The sequence below is a fragment of the Rhincodon typus genome, chromosome 16 (genome assembly GCF_021869965.1).
Source record: "Rhincodon typus isolate 14 chromosome 16, sRhiTyp1.1, whole genome shotgun sequence".
NCBI lineage: Eukaryota > Metazoa > Chordata > Chondrichthyes > Orectolobiformes > Rhincodontidae > Rhincodon > Rhincodon typus.
In genome coordinates, this window is record NC_063347.1 from 26,462,617 (window position 1) to 26,489,683 (window position 27,067).

Sequence of the window (27,067 nt, forward strand, 5' to 3'; positions counted from 1 at the left end):
CGAAAACGTTACTTTAAACATGTTAGTCAAATGTCAGTAGTGGGAAAACTAAAGGAATCAATTATAAAAGCATGTGATAACTGGGCATGTTCTGGTTGGGCAGAGTGAGCATGGATTTACAAAGAAAAAGTCCCGTTTGACACATCTGTTGAAGTTTTTTGAGGATGTTATTAGTAAAATAAGAGGTAACATGTAGATGTGTTCTGCTCCTTCCATTCTTGTATTCCAGTGACGGGAATTCAAATAAAATTACCTGAGCCTTTGTATTTATATGAAATATATTTCATGTGAAACAGTTAGTTAATTTTTGCTTGGGGCTTATGAGCTTTCCTGATTCCAATGTTACTGTTTTGGTGTTTAGAGTTTTAATATTACAAGTAGTAGATTACAGAGCCCTGCTGAGAGTGAAGGCTGGAGCAAGGTGTAATAGAACAATTTAATCAGATAATACAGAATTTGACTGTATTCTGTATTAATCTGTCAGCAGATAAGTGTAAGGAAAATATCATTTAATATAAAGTTGTTCCTGACTGCCAAATTCATTTACCAAAGAAAAATCAGTCTCTATTTGTGCATGAAGAAAATCACGATTTGTTCTCTACTAGATTGCCAGCAAATTATCCTTTTCTCAGTGCAGCCCAGAAAGCAGCAGGGGAGAGTAATTCGTGCCTAGGGCATACATTCAACAGATGCAAGATGTAACTGATTGCATCATCCACAAACTAAGCAGTTCTTGTGGTGGAGTGGTAGTGTCCTTACTACTTCATAAACTTGGCTTCTGTGCACATTACAAAGGTTTCATGGGATAAATGTGTCGCTGCATTGCGGTTACTGTGACTCTGTACATGGTATGCTGGTAGAAGTTGTGATATTGTCACCACCCAGTAATCCACCAACCTTGCAGTATTTGACACAACATCAGGTCAAGGGTTGGTTACTCAGCTGTGCCATACCTCCTGTCAGGAACCTGCATACAGGTGCTGAGCAATCAACCAGAACTATGACTGAGTAACCAATTAGAGTGCCCAGGCAAAGATTCCTCTGCTAATGTAACACCTTTATTTAGAAAAGGGAAGGAGACAAAAAATGGGTAACTACAGGCAAGTTATTTTAATGTCTATTAGTTGGGAAATGTTGTAAAGGATACAAACACAGTATATTTAGAAATGTAAAAATGGTCAAGCAGAGTCAGCATGGCTTCATGAGGGGTAATTATGCCTGACAAATTCACTAGAACTCTAAGGACATAGGTAGGATAGATAAAGGGATGAAATATATTTGCATTTTCAGAAGGCGTTTGACAAGGTACCACTTATTAGGTTATTTCATCAGAAAGGTGTTGGAGGTAGTATATTAACTTTCTATTCTATTCATTTGTGGGAATTGGGCGTCGCTGGCTAGCCAGCATTTCTTGCCCATCCCTAGTTGCCCTTGAGAAGGTGGTGGTGAGCTGCCTTCTTGAACCGCTGCAGTCCTCCTGCTGTGGGTTGACCCACAATGCTATTAGGGAGGGAATTCCAGGATTTTGACCCAGCGACAGTGAAGGAACAGCGATATATTTCCACGTCAGGATGGTGGGTGACTTGGAGGGGAACTTGAAGGTGGTGGTGTTCCCATATGTCTGATGCCCTTCTCCTTCTAGGTGGAGGTGGTTGTGGGTTTGGAAGGTGCTGTTTGAGGATCTTTGGTGAATTTCTGCAGTGCATCTTGTAGATAGTAACACTGCTGCTACTGGGTGTCGGTGGTCGAGGGAATGAATGCTTGTGGATGTCGTGCCAATCAAGCGGGCTGCTTTGACTGGATGGTGTGAAGCTTCTTGAGTGTTGTTTGGGCTACACTCATTCAGGCAAGTGGGGAGTATTCCATCACACTCCTGACTTGTGCCTGGCAGATGGCAGACAGGCTTTGAGGAGTCGGGATGTGAGTTACTCGCCGCAGTATTCCGAGCTTCTGGCCTGCTCTTGTAGCCACTGTGTTAATGTGATGAGTCCAGTTGAGTTTCTGGTCAATGATAACTCCCAGGATGTTGATAGCTGGGGACTCAATGATGGTAACACCATTGAATATCAAGGGGCTGTGGTTAGATTGTCTCCTATTGGTGATGGTCATAGCCGGTATTTGTGTGACGTGAATGTTACTTGAACTTGTCAACCCAAACCTGGGTATTGTTCAGATCTTAGATAACAAGGTGTAGAGCTGGATGAACGCAGCAGGCCGAGCAGCATCATAGGAGCAGGAAGGCTGACGTTTCGGGCCTAGACCCTTCATCAGAACTTGTGGCATTTGTAGCTGGATTACTGCGTTATCTGAGGAGTTGTGAATGGTGCTGGACATTGTGCAATCATTGGCAAACATCCCCATTTCTGACCTTATCATGGAGGGAAGGTCATTGATGAAGCAGCTGAAGATGGTTGGACCTAGGACACTACCCTGAGGAACTCCTGCAGACATATCCTGGAGCTGAGATGATTGGCCTCCAACAACCCCAACTATCTTCCTATGTGTCAGGTATGACTCCAACCACTGGAGAGTTTGCCCCCAGACACCCAATGATTCCAGTTTTGCTAGGGCTCCTTGATGCCACATTTGGTCGAATACAGCCTTGATATCAAGGGCTGTCACTTTCACCTCACCTCTGGAATTCAGCTCTTTTGTCCATGTTTGAACCAAGGCTGCAATGAGGTCAGAAGCTGAGTGGCCCTGGTGGAACCCAAACTGGGTGTCACTGAGCAGGTGCTGCTTGATAGCACTGTTGATGACACCTTCCATCACTTTACTGATGATCAAGAGAAAACTGATGAGGCGGTAATTGGCTGGGTTGGATTTGTCCTGCTTTTTGTGTACAGGACATACTTGGGTAATTTTCCACATTGTCGGGTAGATACCAATGTTGTAACTGTGCTGGAACAACTTGGCTAGAGGAGAGGAAAGTTCTGGTGCACAAGTCTTCAGTACTATTGCTGGAATGTTGTCAGGGCTGGTAGCCTTTGCAGTATCCAGTGTCTCCAACTGTTTGTTGATATCATGTGGGGTGAATTGAATCGGCTGAAGACTGGTCTTTGTAATGCTGGGGACCACTGGAGGAGGCCAAGATGGATCATCCACTCAACACTTCCGGCTGACGATTGCTGCAAATGCTTCAGCCATATCTATTACACTCAAGTGCTGGGCTCTTCCATCATTTTGAGGATGAGGATATTTGTGGCGCCTCCTCCTCCAGTGAGTTGTTTAATTGTCCACTGCCATTCACGACTGGATGTGGCAGGACTGCAGAGCTTAGATCTGATCCATTGGTTGTGGGATCGTTCAGCTCTGTCTATCACTTGCTGCTTTCGTTGTTTGGCGTGCAAGTAGTCCTGTTCGGTGGCTTCACCAGATTGATATGTCATCTTCAGGCATGCCTGGTGCTGCTCCTGGCATGCCCTCCTGCACTCTTCATTGAACCAGGTTTGATCCCCTGGCTTGATGGTAATGGTTGAGTGGAGGATATGCCAGGCCATGAGGTTACAGATTATGCTGGAGTACAATTCTGCTGCAGTCGATGGCCCACAGCGCCTCATGGATGCCCAGTCTTGAGTTGCTAGATCTGTGTGAAGTCTGTCCCATTTAGCACGGTGGTAGTGCCGCACAACACAATGGAAGTTATTTTCGACGTGAAGGTGGTCTTCGTCTCCACAGAACTGTGCGATGGTCACTCTTACCAATACTGTCATGGACAGATGCAACTGCAGCTGGCAGATTATTAAGGATGAGGTCAAGTATGTTTTTCCCTCTTGTTGGTTCCCTCACCACCTGCCGCAGACCCAGGCTAGCAGCTGTGGCCTTTAGGACCCGATCAGCTCGATCAGTAATACTGCTGCCGAACCACGCTAGGTGGTGGACATTGAGATCCCCCATTTTGTGTCCTTCCTCTAAGTGTTGTTCCACGTTGAGGAGTACTGATTCATCAGCTGAGGGAGGATGGTATCTGGTAATCAGCAGGAGGTTTCCTTGCCCATGTTTAACCTGAAGTCATGACACTTCATGGGGCCCGGAGTCAATGTTGAGGACTCCTAGAGCAACACTCTCCTGACTCTATGCCACAGTGCTGCCACCTCTGTTGGGTCTGTCCTGCCAGTGAGACAGGACAGATCCAGGGATGGTGATGGTGGTGTCTGGGACATAACCATATTCAAAGAATCATACCCTGCAGACAATGTCAGGCTGATGCTTAACTAGCCTGTGAGACAGCTCTCCCAATTTTGGGAGATGTTACTGAGGAGGACTTTGCAGGGTTGACAGGGCTGTTTCTGACGTTGTCTTTTCTGGTGCCTAGATCGATGCCACGTGATCCGTCCAGCTTCATTTCTTTGAAACTTCGTAGCGATTGTTACAGACCAGGTGAGGGTGGCAGATTTCCTTCCCTGAAGGGCATTAGTGAGCCAGATGAGTTTTTCCGACAATCGGCAATGGTTTCATGGTGATCAGTAGATTCCTAATTCCAGACTTTTAAAAAAATTATTGAATTCAAATCCCACCATCTGCTGTGGTGGGATTTGAACCTGGGTCCCCAGAACATCAGCTGGGTTTCTGGATTAATAGTCTAGCAATAATACCACTAGGCCATCGCCTACCCTATGTTCCTAGCTGACTAATAGAAGACAGAGAGTTGGACAAGGGGGACACTTTCAGGGTGGCAACTTGTGATTAGTGGAATAACACTGGGATCAGTGCTGGAGGCACATTTATTTACAATACACATTCATGACATAGATGAAGAAGGTGAATGTGCTACAGCCAAGTTTGCAGATGACTCAAAGCTAGGTGGGAATGTAAGTGGTGAGTAAGATATCAAGATTGTCTAGTGGGATATAGACACGTTAAACGAGTGGGCAAAAGCTTGGGAGATGGAGTATAATGTGTGGAAACATAAGGTTGTGCATTTTGTCAAGAATAGAGAAGCTGAATATTTATTTGGAGAAGAAGATCTGTGGAAAGGGACAGAAGAGGGACTTGGAAAACTCTGTCCATGAAACACAAGAAGCTATCATCCAAGTTCAGTGGGTAATAGGAAAGGCAAATAGACTGTTGGTCTTTATTTCAAAGCGAGTGTTGTGAAAAGTAGGGAGGATTCACTAAAAATATACATGGCACCGGTCAGACCACAGTTGGAATACTGTGACCATTTTTGGATGTCTGATCAAAGGAAAGATATTCTGGCAATGGAAGCAGTCCAGAGAAGATTCAATAGGTTGATCCCAAGGTTCAATAGGTGGATGTTCTGAATTATAGGTAAAAGTTGAGTAGGTTGGTCCTGTACTATTGGAGATCAGAGGATTCAGCAGTAACTTTATTGCAACATAGAGGATTTGACAGGGTAGATGCAGAAGGTTGACTCTCTCTTTGTGAGAGCCTAGGACTAGAGGGGATAATCTCAGAATAAAGGGTCATGCATTCAAGTCAGAAATGAGGAGGAATTTCTTTGAAGATTGTGAATCTATAGAATTCTTTACACGAGAGGGCTATAAAGGGCCAGGTCATTAAGTATTTCATGGCTGAGGTAGATGTTTAATCAGTAAGGGAATCACGTGTTATGGGGAAAAGGCAGGACGGTGATGATGAGGATTATCTGATCAGCCATGATCTCATTGAATGGTAGATTTGACCTGATGGGCTGAATGGCCTACTTTATCTTCTGGTCTTATGTTTGAACAACAGCAGAAGTACATTTCAGTTCAATGAGAGTGTTGAGAATCTTTTGACTTTTGTGATGCAAAAGCAAGAAGTTCCACGGAGTTAGTTGCAGAGTCACACAGAGAGGCGACACTGGAGAAAATGGAGGACCACAAACAGCCTGACATCATCAATCACTCATGATCTAACCTGTTAGAATTCCTTGTGTTCCAACTCCCAGTGCATTCTGTCCTTCCACCCTGCAATTAAATGCCTTTATGCCAAATACCAAGGTGGAAATAATCAACATTTTTTTTTTGTCACGGGTTAATTGTCCTCAGCTATTCCTTCTGAAGGCGAGTGATAGCATCTGTTCTACTGGATTGTCTTCCTCAATCTCTGTTTAAGATGGGTTTGGGCCTTCGTTGGACCCAAAAAGACAAGAGAGAGACAGGGTAGGATTTTCATTCCCTGATCCCAACTTCCCTGTTAAGATGAGATGCAGATCAGAATCCACAATTGCCTGCAGTGGGTCTGTCGGATGGTTTGGAGAGTGGGAACAATTGAGGATTGTTTGTAAGCTCCTGAGAGCGGAGTAGCAGTAGGAACATTGCAGCAGTCATAGAGTGGTAGCCCCACCATCAAAGTGAGAGTTGCTGAAGTATGTAGGAAGGTGCTTCAGCACCTCCGTACAGTAGCTACAAAAGTGCCAAATAAAAGGGGTTAAGGCCTTGAAAAATCAGGAGCAATGCCACTGCTAGCCAAAGCCTCAATTCTGGCTAACTTATGGACTGCATCTTTCACATTTAAGCTTTTTTAGCTGCAGTGTCTAGCTGGACTGACACTGAGGCCAGCCCCTTTTCATACATGTTGCTACTGTAGAGGCAGGAACATGTCATCTCTCCCATTTTCATACCCATCCACATCCAGACCCACTTCTATAGGCTCTTGAGGATTCAAACCACAATGTTGGGTGACTATCTGAACAAATAAGTCCTAACAATGAGTCATTGTTCATTCTGGAGAGTTTAATGACAAGGGAAACAGGAATATTAGAGAGCCAAACAACTACAGTACTTACCCCTGGATGCTGGTGTTCATTCCTTCTCTGCCCATGATATCTATGTTACCTTGTTCTGCTGTTCTCAGGTGTTGAATAGATGTTTGTTGTCGTAGTTTGAGTTCTCTCCAACTTTAGCTTTTATAACTTGTTGTAACAATTTGTATCAATTTGCCAACTTTATTGATCTTTTTGATAATACAGCAGTAGGAATACCATTTATGTGTCTGCCTAGAGCATGTAATGACACATCTAAGCAATTAAACACCATCCCAAATATTCTCTTCCCTGCAGATCAAAGAGCACTGCACCAAACTGCCATAGTCTGAGATAGTTTAGCACATGAACAATATGATACTTGGAAGTATTCACTAGTATCTATCAATATCCCTTAACTAAAGGAACCATGTGTGACTCCACAACAATTGTTCTTGCCTAAAACAAATTAAAGCACGAAGTAACTAATTACCCATTCACAATAACATACATCAGCCTGTTACACACATTGTTACAAAATTAAACCAATTTAAAACATGGCTGTATTCTTGAGTAAAAGCCTTTTACTTGAAAGCATTTTCACAAATTACATTAGCTTGAATCTTGTAAATGACCATAAAACCGTAGGTCCATGAGCTTACTTTCGACCTTGGCCACGTGGCTTTTGACCTTAAAGAAATTGTTTTAAAGCTGATCACAACTAAACAAAATATTTAATTCCTAATTGGTTCACTGAAGTCAAATTTCTTAACTACTGAAAAATAACTGTATCATACAAGTTACCATTTTCATTAGCATGAGAAAAGTGTAGGCATGGGCTGACAGTAACAGCCAAGGTCAAGTCTTGAATTTTCTTGTGGCACATACCAGAACACCAGGATTCATATATTCATGTGCCAAGCTATCTCAGACTGTGGCAGTTTGGTGTAGTGCTCTTTGAACTGCAGGGAAGAGGACATTCATTCTTCTGATAAGCTTCTTCTCTACAAGCTTCTGGGTGCTTTCAAGAACTAGGCAATCTGAAAGCATGACCTTAAGTTAAGCACCACATTGTACATTGCACTCTTCCCTTTAAGACACACTGCCTGATTTATATGACATCCACTGCCCGAATTCCCCCCTGTCACCCAGTGGGTGAACTGTCTGATGGCTAGTGTGATTCATGCTGACATTTTGGCTGTCATATTGAAGAGGCATGATCTGAAAATAGTTTGTGCTTCCTGGAGAAAACATACAAAAGATGATGCAAGAAGGGTCCAGACCCGAAACGTCAACTTTCCTGCTCCTCTCTTACTGCTTGGCCTGCTATGTTCATCCTGCTGTACACCTTGTTACCTCAGATTCTCCAGCATTGGCAGTTCCCACTATCTCTGGATAAAAGTTAATATTGTCCAAACCAAATTTAATTGCAGTCCCTTGTTTGTACATAAGAATCTTCAGTTTTTCTTAAACAACCATTTCATCGACTTTTTTATAATAATTAAGACACTACTTCAAAAATAGCTTGTGGCTAGACAGTTTAACATTCCAACTACTATATAAAGAAATATTTTCATTCCCATGATTATCTTTTGTTTTGTCCTCTTGCAACTCTCACTGCTTAGTAGAACAATTTATCAGTGATCATTTCATCAAATCTGTCTAAAATCCTGAAATCTCCGTCAGTTAATTTTTAAGCTCTCTCTCATCTGATGAAAAATGCCCTACACCTGACTCACTGCTTCTCTCATGTGAGATTCCGCAAGTTTTACCACCCTTATGCATTAATGTCAGTAGGCAGCCCTGAGCTGCTGAGTTTTCTGAAGGAGGAAGCAACTGCTGACCTAACTTAACCATCCATTCTGGTGGATGTAAACAGTTGGCATGCTAATGAGATCTGAGAGTTAAAACTGCTAAAAGTTTCAGTATTTCCTCCAGCGCTGATGACAATTCCTCATAATTGTTCGCATTTCTTTCACTCCAACACCAACAAACAGGGATAGCAGTCTCAGCCAAGCTCTTAGATGTCTGACCAATAGGTGGCATCAGCTACAAGCAGTACAAGACAAGGTCCTCTTAGGCTTTGACACACCAATTGCTGTTCTGGCAAAAGCTTAGTCTGTAAGTTAAGAGATGTTGTGGATTTATGCTTGATATGTGTATTGATTGGAATCAGGTGGATCTTGTTGACTAGGAGATCCTTGATTGGAGTTGTTAACCTGGGCCAATCACGGAGCCCTGGCAATATAAACAGGGGCTTCAGAATCTCCTTAGTTCAGGGAACTGACTCTGAGCTGTCTGGCCACAGCCAGTGTACTGTGCACAAGTAAATAAAGGGTGACTCAGTGATGGAATACTGACGTCTGTGCAGTTATTTCAGCGGCGACGGGAGAAAGCAGTACGTGCCTGAAGAACGTACATTGGGAAACCATTGCGGATTCAGGGTACAACTTCTGTTCTGGTCTCCTATGAGAAGCAGTTGGTGTAGTTACCACTGATGGTAGTAAAAGGCTTGGGCCCAAACCTATTGGGGCAGAATTGGTTGAGAAAGATTCACCTGGACTGGCTCAACATTTTCCAATTAGAAAATGCCTCAGTGAAGCCCTAGTGAAATACCCAAGCCACTTTGTGTTGACCAGGAAGCAATTCCACAATTTTGCAAGGCCTGCCTGGTGCCATTTGCCTTGCACGTAAAAGTAGAGGCTGAAATCCAGAGGCTGGAGAGTGAAGGAATCATCAAATCAGCGCGGTCTGCGGAAAGGGCAGCACTGGTCGTACCGATTATGAAGCCTGATGGCTCAGTTTGCCTTTGTGGGAACTTGTACGCAAAGTTGGGAGGGGGGGTTGTCCTTTTCAAAGCTGGACATGAGCTCTGCCCACCTGCAATTGCACATGGATGAGGAGTCCCTGAAGTACGCTACAATTAACACCCATAAGGGTTTATACCTATATACAAGACTACCATTTGGGATATCATCAGCCTGCACCCTTTTCCAGCGGACCATGGAGAACATGTTACAAGGGCTACTTCAGTTTGTCATTTATCTGGATGATGTGCCAATAATTGGAAAGACCAAAAAAAAGTACTAGGAGAACTTGGACATAATGCTTAAATGTTTCACCTAGGCATATGCCTTAGAAGGGAAAATTATGTGTTCCAAGTGCCCAAGTGGGTTACAGCGTCAACAGAACAGGATTACACCCTTTGGAAGATAAAGTGAGGGCAATCAAAGAAACCCTGGCTCCCACATCTGCACTGGAGCTGAAGTCTTTCCTTGGGTTAGTGAATTATTATGGAAAATTCCCACATAACCTGGCCTCTACCTTGGCACCTTTACACCTGCTATAGACAAATGGTCAGCCTTGGAAATGGTCATGTAACTTTAGGGAAGTGAAAAAGCACCTTTCGTCATCGAAGGTCTTAGTCCACTATGAGCCGAAGAGTGGGGCAGTGCTGACATGCGATGCCTCCCCTTACGGTATCAGGGTAGTGTTGGCTCACGGGTGGTCCAATGGAGAGGAATGCCCAATTGTGTATGGTTCTGGACTTTGGCTGATGTCGAACGCAAGTATGCCCAGATAGAGAAGGAAGGTTTGGCAGTCATCTTCAGTGAGAGAAAGTTCCACCAGTACCTTTTATGGATGGGAATTTGTCATTATAACAGATCACAAATCCCCGCTAGGGCTACTGAAGGAAGACAAGGTGGTGCCGCCCGTAGCTTCTGTTAGAATTCAGCGTTGAACCCTCACGTACAAGTTAGAACATCATCTAGGAAGCCAAGTGGTTCATGCACTTGCCTTGAACTGCCTCCACCAGCAGATACTCCATTGGTGGTGCCTCCGCTGGAAGAGTCCATTTTGGTTTTAAACTTCCTGGACACCCTTACGGTCACCACTGATAATATCCAAATGTGGACACAAAAATATCCTAGCCGAGTGAAACTAAAACAGCTGGCGGTAATAGGGGAAACAGAAGGGCCATCACAACCAGGACTGAAACCATTCTGGACCCAGCGAGACCATATCACTGTGGAGGATGGCATATTACCATGGGGAGCAAGGGTGATTGTCCTGAGTTAAGATTGCCACCAGATACTGGCTGAATTCCACCAGGGTCATCCAGGGGTTTTGAAGATGAAGATGCTAGCAAGAAGCTATGTCTGGTGGTCAGGCGTGGATGCCTACTGAGCTGCGTTGGTGGGGCAGTGTCCAGAGTGCCAACAAGAACAAACATTGTCACCAGCAGCACTCCCACATTTGTGGAAATGGCCAGGTAAACCCTGGGTTTGGTTGCATGACAACTATGCCAGTCCTTTCATAGAACATAGAACAGAACAGCACAATACAGGCCCTTTGGCCCACGATGTTGTGCTGAACTTTTACCCTAATCCTAAGGTCTATCTAACTTCCACCCCTACATTATACTATCATCCATATGCCTATCTAATAGCCGCTTAAATGCCCCTAATGAGGCCGACTCCACTACCCTCTCTGGCAATGCATTCCACGCCCCGACCTCTCTCTGAGTAAAGAACCTACCTCTGACGCCTCCCCTATATCTACCTCCACCCGCTTTAAAACTATGCCCCCTCGTAATAGCTACCTCCACCCTAGGAAAAAGTCTCTGGGTGTCCACTCTATCTATACCTCCTGATCATTTTGTACACCTCTATCAAGTCACTTCTCATCCTTCGTCGTTCCAAAGAGAAAAGCCCTAGCTCTCTCAACGTTTCCGCATAAGACCTTCCCTCCATTCCAGGCAACATCCTGGTAAATCTCCTCTGCACCTTTCCCAACTCTTCCACATCTTTCCTGTAATGAGGCGACCAGAACTGGACACAATACTCCAGATGTGGCCAAACCAGGCTTTTGTATAGCTGGAGCATAACTTTCACGGTTCTTGAACTCAATCCCTCTATTAATGAAAGCTAACACACCATACGCCTTCTTAACAACTCTATCCACCTGGGTGGCAGCTTTCAGGGAACTGTGGACATGAACCCCAAGATCCCTCTGCTCCTCCACAGTGCCAAGAACCTTTCTGTTAACCCTGTATTCTGCTTTCAAGTTTGTCCTTCCAAAATGACTCATCTCACACTTTTCAGGGTTAAACTCCATCTGCCACTTCTCAGCCCAGCTCTGCATCCTATCAATGTACCTTTGTAACCTAAAACAGCCCTCCGCACTATCCACAACTCGACCCACCTTCGTATCATCCGCCAACTTACTAATCCACTCTTCCACTCCTACAACTAAATCATTTACAAAAATCACAAGTAGAAGAGGACCCAGAACAGAACCTTGTGGTACACCACTTGTAACTGAGCACCATGTTGAATATTTTCCGTCCACTAACACCCTCTGTCTTCTAAGGGTCAGCCAATTCTGAATCCAATCTGCCACATTTCCCCCTGTTCCATGCCTTCTTACCTTCTGCATGAGCCTACCATGAGGAACCTTATCAAGCAGCTTACTTAAATCCATGTATACCACATCCACTGCTCTTCCTTCATCTACGTGTTTGGTCACCTCTTCAAAGAATTCAGTAAGGTTTGTGAGGCATGATCTACCCCTCACAAATCCATGCTGACTATCACGAATCAAGCTGTGCCTTTCCAAGTGATCATAAATCCTATCTCTCAGAGTCCTTTCCAATAATTTGCCTATCACTGACGTAAGACTAACTGGCCTGTAATTTCCGGGATTATCCCTATTCCCTTTTTTTGAACAAGGGAATGACGTTTGCCTCTCTCCAATCTTCCGGCACGATACCCGTGGACAGTGAGGACGAAAAGATCATCGCCAAAGGCCCTGCAATCTCTTCCCTCGCTTCCCATAGAATACTTGGATAAATCCCATCAGGCCCGCGGGACTTATCTATCTTCAAGTTCCTCAAAATTCCTTGTACATCTTCCTTACTAACATTGACCTCCTCTAGCCTACCAGCCTGTTTCACACTGTCCTCCTCTACAACTAGGTCCCTCTCAGTTGTGAATACCGAAGAAAAGTATTCATTAAGGACCTCTCCTATCTCTTTAGGCTCCGTGCACAAATTCCCTTTACAATCGGCCCTACTCTTTCTCTGGTCATTCTGTTATTCCTCACGTACGTGCAAAAAGCCTTGGAGTTTTCCCTGATCCTAGCTGCCAAGGTTTTCTCATGCCCCCTTATAGCTCTCCTAAGTGTCCTGGCTAACTTGTATCCCTCTAGAGCCTTTTCCGATCCTTGTTTCCTAAACCTTATATAAGCATCCTTCTTCCTCTTAACCAGTCGTTCGACCTCTCTTGAGAACCAAGGCTGCTAGGGACAAATATATCGAGCACATGCAGTATGCATTCCTTAAACAATCTCCACATTTCAATAGTGCTCTTCCCTGACAGTATCTGTTCCCATTTTATGTTACTCAGTTCTTGCCTAACAGAATTGTAATTACCCTTCCTCCAATTATAAACCTTACCCTGTGTATGTACCTATCCTTTTCCATGACAATTGTAAAAGTAACAGAGTTATGATCGCTACCGCCAAAATGTTCTCCTACCAACAGGTCCAACACTTGGCCCGGTTCATTGCCAAGCACCAAATCCAAAGTGGCCTCTCCTCGTGTTGGTCTATCTATGTACTGTGTCAGGAATCCTTCCTGAAAACACTCGACAAAATCCGCTCCATCTAAACTATTACAACTAAAATGTTTCCAATCAATATTTGGAAAGTTGAAGTGACCCATGACTACAACCCTGTGACTTCTGCACCTTTCCAGTATCTGCCTCCCAATCCGCTCCTCCACTTCTCTGCAACTATTAGGGGGTCTGTTTAAAAAAAAACCCAACAATGTGACTGCTCCTTTCTTGTTCCTGACCTCAACCCAAACTGACTCTGTAGACATATCATTCTCGAACTGCCTTTCAGTAGCTGCTATACTCGCCCTCGTTAGCAATGCCACTCCCCTGCCTCTTTTACCACCATCCCTATTTCTTTTTAAAGCATCTAAATCCAAGAACTTCCAACAACCATTCCTGTCCCCGAGTTACCCAAGTTTCTGTAATGGCCGCCACATCGTAGTTTCATGGCTGAATGCTCCTGGTCAAAGTGGTTGGACGTGCATAAAGTTCATTCAGCAAACTCAGGGAAGACGATTGAGAAGTTGCGAGCATTGTTCACGATACACAGTCTCCCAGAAGTATTGGTCACAGACAATGGGATGTTATTTACCAGTCGGGAATTTGAGTATTTCCTGAAGTGGAATGGCATCTGGCACTTAAGGACAGCTCCATACCATACATCATCTCATGGTCTCGCAGAAAGAACGGTCCAAGCATGAAGGCAGGCTTCAAGAAGCAGTCTACAGTGTTATTCAATACCAAACTGTCCCAGTTTCTGTTCAATTATCAGACTACCCTGCACGCAACAACAGGGATAGCTCCAGCAGAGTTCCTGAGGGGGAGAAGACTTGCACCAGGTTAAACCTGATATTTCCAGACACAGGGTTAGGGTGAAACAGCAGCAGGAAAGCCAACACCGGCCACACGGTTCCTCTAAGCAAGAGAGACAATTTAATTCAGGGGTGCCGGAACCATGGGAATCGCCCTGTATGTATACGAGGTGAGGTTGATGGAAGGTCAAGTCCCATGACTTACAAATTTTGGGTAAGTGAGACAGTCCTGAACAAACGTGGATCACTTGAAAACTGTAACCTCTCAAACAGGGCAAGAGCAAAACATACCTGGGCCCTCAGAACAGCCCGAAGACCTGTCAGAAACCGTAGGTTATGCCCCTCCATCTAATGTTGAGGAAACCTAGGAATCCGAGATGGATGCCCCCTTGATGCTGCTACCGCCGGAAGAAGAGGAGGAAACTCTCCTGAGATGCTCCGGATAGAAGAGACAGGTATGGTCTGGTATATGCCGTCTGTGTCAGTCTGAATCCAAGGAACTGGACTTGGGATGAAAATGTCTCAGGAAAAGTTATGAGAAAGACCAGGCCCACATCCCCGGACGTGGTGAGGGAATCGGGATGTAATGATTGTAACCAGGTGGATCTTGTTGACTACGAGATCCTTGATTGGCCCAGGTAAACAACCCCAACCAGGAAGCCCTGGCTGACCCATATAAACAGGGGATTTGGAATCTCCTTAGTTCAGGGGACTGACTCTCAGTTGGCTGGCCCCAGCCAGTGTACTGTGCACAAGCAAATGCAGGGTGACTCACTGGCAAGTTACCAGCCTGTGTACAGTTATTTCAGTGTGTTTACTTTTTATCTTGTACTATTCATTTTCCTGTATTAACTCTGCTTCTCAAAATAACCATTATGAGATGCAAATATCTCCATAGGTTCCCATCAATTACAGAAATGCATTTCATTCTGTAGAATGAATCTTCTTGTTAATTTTACTTACCCAGCAATTTTACACCCTACCTTCTTAAAGCCATTTATTTCATCATTGAATTTGCAAACATCAGGAGTGTAACAACATTGGATCATAGCACTAAATAATCAAACCTATATTGATTTGTTTGAAAAATCCCATGTACTGTATATCAATAGTGTTAACTGATATTTACTGATCAGATGTATTTAAAAATGTAAATGAAACAGCATTTTATTGCAAAGCATAAAATGAGGGGCAAGATTTTAACTTTGACCGCTGGGGTAAACTGGGAGGAGTAAATAAGACATTGTTGTGTAATGTATATCCTGATAGTTAAATTTATTTGCCCCATGTGAATTTGCGTTCCTGGTCTTTCTGTCATTTTGTCTTGCCATAATTGGATGATTTTTTTATTTATGAAATACCTTGAGACATACTTCTACATTAAATGTATTGCATTAATTCAAAGTGTTGTTTAGAGAGAGACAGTGTGACACAAACTATAAGTTGATACATCATTTTTATCATTCATGTGATGGGACAATGAATATGAAATAGACTGCTGCAGCCTAGATAATCTGACTGAACATTCAATTGAATAAAATGACAACAATTCACACACACTTATTCACACAACTTCCAGTATCGGCATACATATATACTAAAGGAGTGAAATATTTGATGGCAAGAGACTCCTTATCAAAGTGTGAAAATTGAGTTTGATTTTTACAGAGTTGTTGGGGCTATAAAATTGCTCGGGTTTCGATATGAGGTTGATGTTTGCTGAAATGGAAGCAATGTAGAAGCTGATGTGTCATGTTTGTTGAGATCCATTGAAGTGAATGGGGTAAAATTGTGCATATAGCACTTAAGTGAACAATGGTGAATTGACAACAATTTTAAACATGGCTGCAAAATCAGTCATTCACACTGCCTATTTTGTGCTGTTGATGAAGACCATTTTTACTTCCAATATTTTTTGAGGCCATGGAAATGAACACCAGTTGATGATACTTTATTCATTATTTTTATTAAGATATAATAGGCTACTTAGAAAATATTCTTAGTTTGTGGATTCTTAAGTATGATGGACAAGCCATACTAGTTGATCACTGGAAACCTTCTTTTGTTTCTGTAGAGGCAGTGTGTAGAATATGCTCTGAAGGCCAGGCCGCTTCGCAGATACATCCCAAAGAACCCCTACCAGTACAAATTTTGGTATGTGGTAAACTCAACTGGGTTTGAATACATCATGTTTGTCCTCATCATGTTGAACACGCTTTGCTTGGCTGTACAGGTAGGAAGAATGCAAAAACATACTACTAAAGCTAGATATTAGATTAATAGTCCTAATTTATTCAGATTTTTGAAAATATATTTATTTATAAATTACAGTTAAGAAAATATTTAGTATTGTTTGTGTAATTAATTTAAAGATATGGCCCAGGAAACTGGTCAGACCCCAAAAATGGATGCTGAGATCATGATGCAGCATCATCTCATGGCCATTGCTTCTAACAAAAATGCACAAGTCTTTGTACTGCCTACTAAATTAAATGATTATAGCGCATAGCCAGTATTAATTGTGTTGTTGAGTGGCTGTATAGCTACATAGGGGTACGGAATTGTGAGAGAACAGTACAAATTAAAAGCAGTCTGCAATAATTAAAGGGAAGGTGCTTTGTGACTGGACCAGGTGCTGGAGGTCTTTCTAAAATTGAGTTTGATGTAGGAAACTCCTAATTGCCTGGCCCATGGCATGAGGGCAGACTCTAAGATTTTATGATGCTGTGCTCTGCACTTGAGGCCATGCTGCAGGAGGTCGAGAGGAGGAAGAGAGGATGTTATCTATCCACATTTGAGTCAGGAGGTTCTTCAGACAAATGAAGGGAGTTGGACCAAATAGCCCCTTGAACCTGAACACAGTGCTGCTAAAAGTCCACTGACCTCACATGAGTAATTAAGGTCAATTAATATCTTCAAATGTCATTTCCCACCAGCTGCACCATCAGCTTCATACACTTGTTCCATGCTCAATGATCCCATCATTTACCTAGCAGCAATCTTAATCAACAGCACTCATTGACACTCCTCCATGCTTGCAAGACAAGGTATTGCTTAACCAGAGGCAATGGGATCTGACAGGTGAGAGATGGGCGCAGCTGCAGAAGATGAGGTTGTAGCCAACAGGAAGGTTGAAACTATTGAAAATGATAGAATCCTCCTATCCAATCCTCTTTCACACATTTTACTTCCTCCCCTTCTGATTTGCAAGCAGCTGATGATGGTAGCATGTAACTGCATGTAACTCTTGTTTTAACCACAACCCTCATGATATCCTTATCCTTGTTCTTTACTTCGTTCCATTACCTAAGAATTGTACACTGAAATAAACATAACATACTGTAGATGCTGGAATTCTCGAGTAGAAAAAATGCTGGAGAAACTTAGTAGATTTGGCAGCATCCATGGAGAGACAAATAGAAGTAACATTTCAAAATGATGATGACACAATGGCCTGCCGTATCATGACTGGCCAGGTTACTTGGCAATATCTGCATGATATGCTGTTCATAGTTGCGTGCTGGTTATTGAGGGAATAGTATGCCTTCTGCCCTTATTAATTTCGGAGCCTGATGTATCTTAGGATTTACATACTGCACCTGCAAGGTGTCTTGTGTGTAAACAATAGTGCCCTGCATGGGGAAGCCTGCAGCTATGAAGCTGTGCATGTTGTGTCTGCTCCTTTCTGGAAGGTTATAGTCTCAGTGACCTACCTTATGATGCAATGCGTGACATGCAGGGAGATGCTACAAATTTCACCTGCTCCAGCCGAGCTCTACACTTAAAACACTTATCACCGCAGTCAGAGGCAATGCCATCTTTGCCCTACTCTTTAGTTACCAATGGTAGCCATGATGTGGAGGGCTGGTGTTGGTCTGGAGTGGATAAAGTCAAAAATCACACAACACCAGGTTATAGTTTAACGGGTTTATTTGAAATCACAAGCTTTCGGAGTGCTACTTCTTCATCAGGTGCAGTGAGAGGGAGCACATAGACACAGTTTATAGACAGAGAGATCAAAGGATCATACAACTTGTGTGAGTGGAGTGGGCAAACATAAAATGGCTGATGGAGAACTCTGATAGAAAGGACTGAAAACTGAACAGCAGGGAACAGTACAGACAACAATCTGCCATTCTGACCAAAGAACACACCTGTGAACTCAACAGACTGATCAAGACTTTTGATCCTATGCAGTCTCATCCCATGTACCTCTCGCATAGGGGACTTCTACTGCCTTCCGAAGATGCAGAAAGCAACATACCTGGACATCCCATCGTATCAGGCAGTGGGACCCTGTGTGAGAATTTCTCTGGCTATGTTGTGGGCATCTTGAAACCCACTGTACAAGGAACCCCCAGCTTCAATTGCGATACAATGGATTTTTTACACAAACTCAGACCAGAAACATGGACCAGTCGAACCAAGAATATTCCTCGTCACAATGGAAGTTTTGACACTCCACACCAGCACCCCCATTATGACAGCATCGCTGCAACAGCCTCAGTACTTAATATGGCCAAATGCCAATTTCCAGACGCCATCCTACAACTCATCCGCTTCATCCTCGACCACAACATCTTCACCATTGACAACCGGTTCTTCATCCAGACGTATGGAACAGTCATGGGGTGCAAATTTGCACCCCAATATGCCAACACTTTCAAGTTCAAGCAAGACTTCTTTGCTGCATAGGACCTCCAACCAACGCTATATACTAGATACATTGATGACATTTTCTTCCTTTGGACTCATGGTGAGGAATCACTGAAAGAACTACATAGCAATATCAACAAGTTTCATCCCGCCATCAGATTTACCTTGGACTACTCTTTAGAATTAGTCTCATTCTTGAACATATGCATCTCCATCAGGGACAGACACCTCAGTACCTCACTCTGCTGCAAGCCCACAGATAACCTCACAATGCTGCACTTCTCTACCTTTACCCTAAACGTATTAAAAACACCATCCCCGAAGGACAAGCCCTGTGCATACACAGGATCTGATCAGATGAGGGGGAATGCGATGGACACCTGAAGGGTTGAGGAATGCCCTCATAAGAATGGGATATGATGCTCGGCTTATTGATTGCCATTCTAACATGCTGCAGCAAAAAAACCACAGCGACCTCCTCAGAAGACAGGATACAACCAATAGAGTACCCTTCATTGTCCAATACTTCCCTGGAGCGGAGAAACTACACCTTGGTCTTTGCAGCCTTCAACATGTCATCGATGACGATGGGCACCTTACCAAGGTATTCCCTATGCCTCCACTTCTCACCTTCAAAAAATGGCCGAACCTTAAACAGACCATTGTTCGCAGCAAACTACCCAGCCTTCAGGACAACATTGACCATAACACCACACAACCCTGCTATGGCAACCACTGCAAGGCATGTCAGATTATCGACATTTAACACCATCACCATGTACATAGCAGATACTCATGTGACTGGTTCAATGTCTATCTCATCCGCTGCAGCCAGGGATACCCCGAGGCATGGTATATTGGCCAGACCATGCAGACGCTACGAAAATGGATGAATGGACACCATGCAACAATCACCAGGCAGGAGTGTTCCCTCCCAGTCAGGGAACACTTCAGTGGTCAAGGCCCCAGAGCCTCCGATCTTCGAGTAAACATCCTCCAAGGCGGACTTTGCAATACACAACAAGGCAGAATTGCCAAGCAGAGAATGATACCTAAGTTCCGTACCCGTGAAGACGGCCTCAACTGTGATCTTGGGTTCATATTGCGCTACAGTGTTCTGTATTTGTAAAACCTTCCTTACTGTCCTGTTATGACAGCATCACCTCGCTTGCGCTCTCTCGCTCTGTCTCTTAAGCTCTCGCTCTCTCATGCATACGCGCGCGCGCACACACACACATCTGTGGGTGAATCATTTCATCCAAGATGTTTGTCCATTTGTAGATACATTCTATTTTGTTCAAAAAACACACAATATCAGTGTGGCATTTTATAAATTCCTGCTTTTGGAATAAAACCAGCCTGATTCCAGGTTAAAAGTCAGTCACAGATTCTGAACGAGACCTCACACCTACAATTCATTGTCTGAGCTGAGATGTCACCTTTTGTATCTCTGCCTGATTGAAGTTTGGAAAGTTAGGCAGACACTAATAAAACCTTTAATTATCTCAGGACAGTGACTTGAAACAGATTCTGTAAAATTTGCATCTCAATCAATCAAAACATTTGTCTTCTTTCTCACAGAGTTCTCCATCAGCCATTTTATGTTTGTTCACTCCATTCACACCAATAGCATGATTCTTTGACCTCTCTTTCTATAAACTCTGTGTCTGTGTGCCCTCTTTCACTGCACCTGACGAAGGAGCAGTGCTCAGAAAGTGTATGATTTCAAATAAACCTGTTGGACTATAACCTGGTGTTATGTGATTTCTGACTTTGTCTACTCTTAAGTTGTGGTTGAGCTGCAGAAGTTTGATGATTTTAGAGATAAGTTTTGTGAAGTAGAGACATCTGACATACTGTTCTTCGCTAAGGTTCAAGGAGTGAATTGCTCCATGAATACTCATGGTATTTGTGAACATCTGCTGAGCATCCTTCTCCCTTCTCCTCCCTCTTCCAACAGAATGTCCTGCTTTGTGTCACAATTGATTATTCTCCCTGTTTTAGTATAGTCCAAAGTGAATGTATTCTATGATACCCTTGACTGAGATCAAGTGGTTAATTTTTGAAATCAGGATAAAGGTCTTCAGCAAATACCTATTCACTCCCTGTCGACTTTATCAACTTCAGAATGTTTTAGACACCATTTAACATTTATACAGTCACAGCGATAGCTGGTGTATCTCAATCAGCAACTATTCTGAAAGTAATCTCTAATCCCTTTAATTTACATTGGCAGGGATGCTTTCTTGCTGCTGAATGCATTTTTAACCATGCAGGATGTTACCTTGAAGAGTTGCAAAATAGCACAATGATGTCAAAACCTTATTACATGCTGACTGACATTGAAATCTGCCTGCTCTACATTCTTCTGGCAGACTGTCCCTATATAATACTAACATCTATCCAAAATGGTAACCAGCACAGCTTGCAGCAGAACTGTATGTGCGTGCATCCTCATTTTAGAAACTAAATGACATTCATAGTGACACAATGCTCAGCACTCAGAAACCAAGGTTCACAGTCTGAACATTGTTTAGTGATATTTTATTAGTTCTGTGGCCTAATATTGATTACTGCTTTATATTAAGCAATACAGTCTTTTGATTTTGAAAGCCAAGGCAATCCTGAAGTGGTACATGTTTTCTTTTTAGGTGGTGGTATTTTATGTATTATGATTTTCTTTACAAATAGCATTCTTAATCGATGGATATTATTTAAGACAATGCTTAAATATATATTTAAGCAAAGTTGTGATAAGAGGAGAAACAATCATAAAAATTGTATGACACTTGCTCAGAGAATTCTTGCCTTGGACTCTTATAGAGTCATTGAGATATATAGAACGGAAACAGACCCTTTAGTCCATCTTGTCCATGCTCACCAGATATCCTAAATAAATCTAGTCCTATTTGTCAGCATTTGGCCCATATCCCTCTAAACCCAACCTAATCATATACCCATCCAGATGTCTTTTAAATATTGTAATTGTAGCAACCTCCAACACTTCCACTGGCAACTCATTCCATACATGCACCACCCTCTGCACAAAAAAGTTGCCCCTTATGTCGCTTTTAAATCTTTCCACTCCCACCTTAAACCTAGGATACAATTTCAATAAACCACAGTCCAGCAACTGGACAGTATGAGAGACATTCAAATTAGATTGAAGAAGAGAATAATTTCTGACTTGAAAGTTGCAGTGATGTCAATTCTGTCACACAAGTCAGAATTTTTTGGGATTGAACCTTTTTAAAAAATGGTGACAGGTGCAACTATGCTTAGAAAAAGATGATTGGAGTAGATCTAACTCCTCCTAATTTCTTACAGTGGATGTGAAGTAAGGCTTAAGCCCTGGTTTTAGGTGTCTTGGGAGGAATCCTGAAAAAGTAATCTACCATGTTGGCTAAGTAGGACATGCAAGATTGAGAAGAAAAAATACCCAACCATCATACACCGCAGATAAAGCCTGCACCAGAATTGTTTTATTATGAAGAATGTAGTCCACAGTGCAAACCATAAACAGACAAGAATGGCATGTAATTTTGTAATCATGTGAAGCATTGTTGTCTCTATTTTTAGCACTATGAACAATCTCCATTTTTCAACTACACAATGGATATCCTCAACATGGTCTTCACTGCAGTGTTTACTGTTGAGATGGTTTTGAAGCTTATAGCTTTTAAGCCGATGGTAAGCACCTTTTATATTCTAATATGTTATATGAAAAGTACCAGAGATCTATATCAGTAGATACACTCTAAACTGTATTATTTTGTACATGTTTGTATTTTCTTGGGAGGTAATGTAGAGATGGATTTTCAATTTAATTTTGAGCAAGTGTGAGCATAAGAGTGATATGCAGTCATACATATAGGCAACATTTTCACAATCAAAGACAGACATGAAATCTACAAGACACAAAAATTCATTTGAAAATAATCCAATTTACAATATGTTTGATAGCAGATTTATCGGGTGCTTTTATTTTCAAAGCTATGTCTACAGCCAATCGGAGAATTGTTGAATTTATTTTACTATTTCTAATTAAAGACCGATACTTGGACCACTGCCTGGTTCTACGTAACCTGTTAATGCCTTTGTCTAGTGACAGCAGCTAAAAACACGTATATGACAGGATTTCCTATTTGATGAATATTAATGCAAAGATATGAAGGAGCAATAACTTGCCTTTCCACATCTCATTTTTGCTTTCCCATTGCTTTTGCTGATGGTGTGCAGAGCCACCTAAGACAGATTTTAGTATTTTGGGCATACCATCTCTAAGAATAAATAGACTTTGAAGCAATTAGGTTATCCAGGTTTTATTGTTATTTATACGAAAATGGTCTTTGAATGCAGGCAAAAAATTGTGGCTATTATCAATCTCACACAATTACTAGGAATTATTGTCTGGATTTCCAGTTTGAGATTTAAGTTGATGTAATCCTATCCACCAAAACAATTTGGAAATCAATATTTGATATGAAAACACTGAGAAAGACACAGTAGTAAAAACACATAGCTATGTATAAGCCTAATTTTCTTATACTTTCTGTTTTAAATTTGTGCTGGAGACTTTTTTTCTACAGCACGTCATCTTGGAAAATCCTGAAAGCCAATGTTGTATTGATGACTATGGTGCAGATATTACAAGACACTATGCTTCAAGCCATTACCTATGTCATGCCAAAATTTCCGGGGATCCTGTGTCCTTCTGTCCTGTCCTATTCTGGTCAGCAAAACGGAGCACACTAAAGGGCATATTTAACCATCCTAACAAAATCAAGGTTGATATCCAAAATTTCTGCATCACGACTGATTTGATTGCCACTGCCACTTCGGCTGAACAAGAACAATGTTCATGATCTAGCAGTGGTGTGATTTTTATTGAATGAAGAGAGTGAATATTTTTCTTGAAGATCTTCAACAAGCCTTTGCTTGGCTTTGACTGTTGGACCAACTTAATAACACTTATTCTTAATAAAATTTAAAAAACTATACATATTTAAGTTGATGTTCCATCTTGGAAGATGCTGGCTAACTTGAAACAGAAATTGACCAGTGTCAATGTCTAGATCTTGTACACTAACTGAGAGCACAGTGTTTGAAATGCCTTATTAGGAAGTATCCAGATGTCTTTTGACTGCTTCCTTGTCACTCTTTCTGGTTAAATTCTTGGGTATGGAGGGGGTGGATGTTTTGCATTAAAGGAAGGAAAATTTGTATACGTGTCAGGAGTTAAATACCCTGATTTTGATGCAGGTTTATAATCACAATTTTGTCCCATCATCTGGGGAGATGGTGGCATAGTGGTCTAGTAATCCAGAGACCTCAAATATAGTATTGAGGACATGTTTGAATCCTACCATGGCAATTGGTGAAGGGCAGTTGAAAAGCTGATGCTCAAAGCATTTCTTCTCTGAGAGTGTTACCATTAATTATCCTAGTCGGAGGTATGCACGTCTTTTTAACTATTTAACTTTTCACGTTAGGGGATTATTTTATCTGCATGGTTCTGAATTATCACTTCACAGGCTGTACTGGTATAACAAGTCCTTCATCAAATCTTTAGGTAATTTCTCCACTTATGTCACACAGTGCTGTACTATTATGGCTTTTATGGTAAATGTGCCATTCCAGGAAATTCCAGGCCAGAATCTTTTTTTAACCTCTGTAGTAATACATAATTGTTCGTTCTATCTCTTGAATAACAATAAAATCCTTATCAAGAGCATTGTTGAATAAGTTTACTCTGAATGTTACCATTTATAGTAGAAGCATAATATAGAACGATTAACGCTATATAAATGTAATGCAAAAGATGCTGAAAATATGTCCATGAGTCAAACTGATGTGGAGGTGCTGGTGTTGGACTGGGGTGGACAAGGTCAGAAATCACATGACACCAGGTTATAGTCCAACAGGTTTATTTGAAAGGGATAGTAGGAACTGCAGATGCTGGAGAATCTGAGATAACAAGTGTTAGAGTAAGACTCCAGAAGCTTGTGTTTTCAAGTAAACCTGTTGGACTATAACCTGGTGTCTTGTGATTCATGAATCAAACTGGAAATCCTAGCAAGTATTCACTTTTAAACGGATGATTTTATCCATTTCATGGCCAAGTGTCTCGGGACAGAATCACACCTGCTGATTTCCTTATATAAAATGCTGTCATTTTTAGAGCAAACTGTAAAATCATATGTTTGTTCTGTCTGCATTCAGCCGATGTTCGAAGCTATCATCAAATAATACAGAATACTCAGATGGGATTGTAGTATTTCTGTCACACGCTTTCAGAAAAGAAATTGTGTAAAAGATGTACATAGAGCCCAGAAAACATAAATTTGCCCTATTTCCCACCTTGCCCTTGAAAGTAAATATTGTGCAGTTATTGTTGGAATTCCTCTTGTCATATAATTATGGTATTCAAGTATAAACTATGAATTTCATGAATTCGAGTGGTGAAAATAAGAATTTGCACATTACTTCTACTACATAAGCCAATATTTTGTAAGAGATGCAGATATGATGGGTTGACCGGCTTTCTTCTGTATCATAGCAATTCTGTGATATTTTGGAAGATGAAATTTGTAAACTTGATTTGCATACCATTTACTGCTGATTTCCATTAAAAAATGTTTTTCAATTGTTCAATATTATGAATTAATTAAACAGCCGTGGAATAGTCAAAATCATTTCAGTTATTAATTAGAAATATATCTAAAACTTTGCATATGGTCTGCACTACTCATATGTATGTGATGTCAATGGGTAATATGTAGTTGTATTATACATTTTCATGGAGCAATATTACTCTCATGCCTGTATGTCACACCTTGCTATTACACTGAAACATTTGTATTTCAGTTCGTTCAGGAGTCATTTAAGCAAGATTGGTGCTCAAAATAAGTGAGATTCTTATCTAGTTACCTCTGAGAATTACTGTCTTTCTCCATGTGGGAGGTGCTGTTTCTCACAGTGTGATCTGTTTTGGCAACAAAGATATCAGTTCTCAGAGGTTACTGTACTAACTTCAAAACGTGCTAATCCCTCCCATGTTATTGTCACTGCAATTGACCCATTAATAAATTAAAACTTACCACTCATCTCTCCAGAAGGGGTTATTGACATACAGCTCAAAACACGACAGCTAGATGCGGGATAGATACAGCTATCTGACATACTGTCCATTTTCCCTCGCCCCCACATGTCCTGCATATTAAAATTCAACCCAATGATTCAGGAATTGCCATGTCACTGATACAGTTGGGTCTACATCTTCATCAGGTTAACAACAATAATACCAGGGATGAAGAGTTTGTCATTTGAGGCCTCTAGGTCTGTGCTTGATGGAATTTAGAAGCATGAGGTTAGGGGGAGGGGGGTGGGATCTGATTCAAAGTTAGAGAATATTGTGAGGCCTGGATAGAGTTGACGTGGAGAAGATGTTTCCATTAGTAGGAGAGACTAGGATCCAAGAGCACAGCCTTGTTAGAACTGAGATAAGGAGAAATTTCTTCAGCCAGAGGGTGATCAATCTGTGACACTCATTGCCATAGAGGACAATGGAAGCCAAGTTATTGAGTGTACTTAAGACAGAGATCGAAAAGTTCTTGATTAGTAAGGGAATCAAGGCTTACAGGGAGAAGGCAGGAGAATGGAGTTGAGAAACCCATCTGCCATGATTAAAAGGCAGGGAAGACTTGATGGACCAAAAGGCCTAACTCTGCTCTTATGTCTTATTGTCAATGGTGCTGTTGTTGTCAAATTTGCTACATTCTAAAACATGTTCAGCAGTGTAAGGAGAGGGGAATGAGTGCGTGTCCAAGTACATTATCACATAATGAAGACGTTTAGAAGTTTACTCTGGCCTTTAAAGTTTTCGAGAAGATTTGTAGCCCTGGTTGTGGTTGAGGTTGTCTACAACCTTACTCTGGCCTTGTTTGGATTGAAAACAATCACGGCACATCACTGAATCCTCCGCTATCAACATTCTGAGGCTTACCATTGAGCAGGAACTCAACTAGGTTCATCACATAACACAGTGACTGCAAGAGTATGTCAGAAGCTAGGAATACTGTGGCAAGTAATGCACCTCCTGACTTTCCAAAGCCTGTCCACCATTTACAAGACACGGGAATATGAAGAAATACTTGCCACTTGCTTGGATGAGTGCAGCTCCAAGAACACTCAAGAAGCTTGACACCATCCAGGACAAAGTGGCCGGCTTGATTGGCACCAAATACACAAACATCTACTCCATCCATCACTAATGCTCAGTAGCAGCCGTATGT

At 42.0% G+C, this 27,067-nt stretch overlaps 1 protein-coding gene across 1 annotated transcript in view; it reads left to right on the forward strand.

Annotated features, from left to right (window-relative positions):
* Positions 1–27,067, forward strand: part of cacna1da (calcium channel, voltage-dependent, L type, alpha 1D subunit, a) — a 504,619-nt gene that overhangs the window by 308,297 nt on the left and 169,255 nt on the right. The window contains exons 28-29 of the mRNA XM_048606392.1: positions 16,192–16,350; positions 22,353–22,463. Of these exons, the coding sequence (XP_048462349.1) occupies positions 16,192–16,350; positions 22,353–22,463 (270 nt within the window). The remainder of the gene's footprint in view (positions 1–16,191; positions 16,351–22,352; positions 22,464–27,067) is intronic.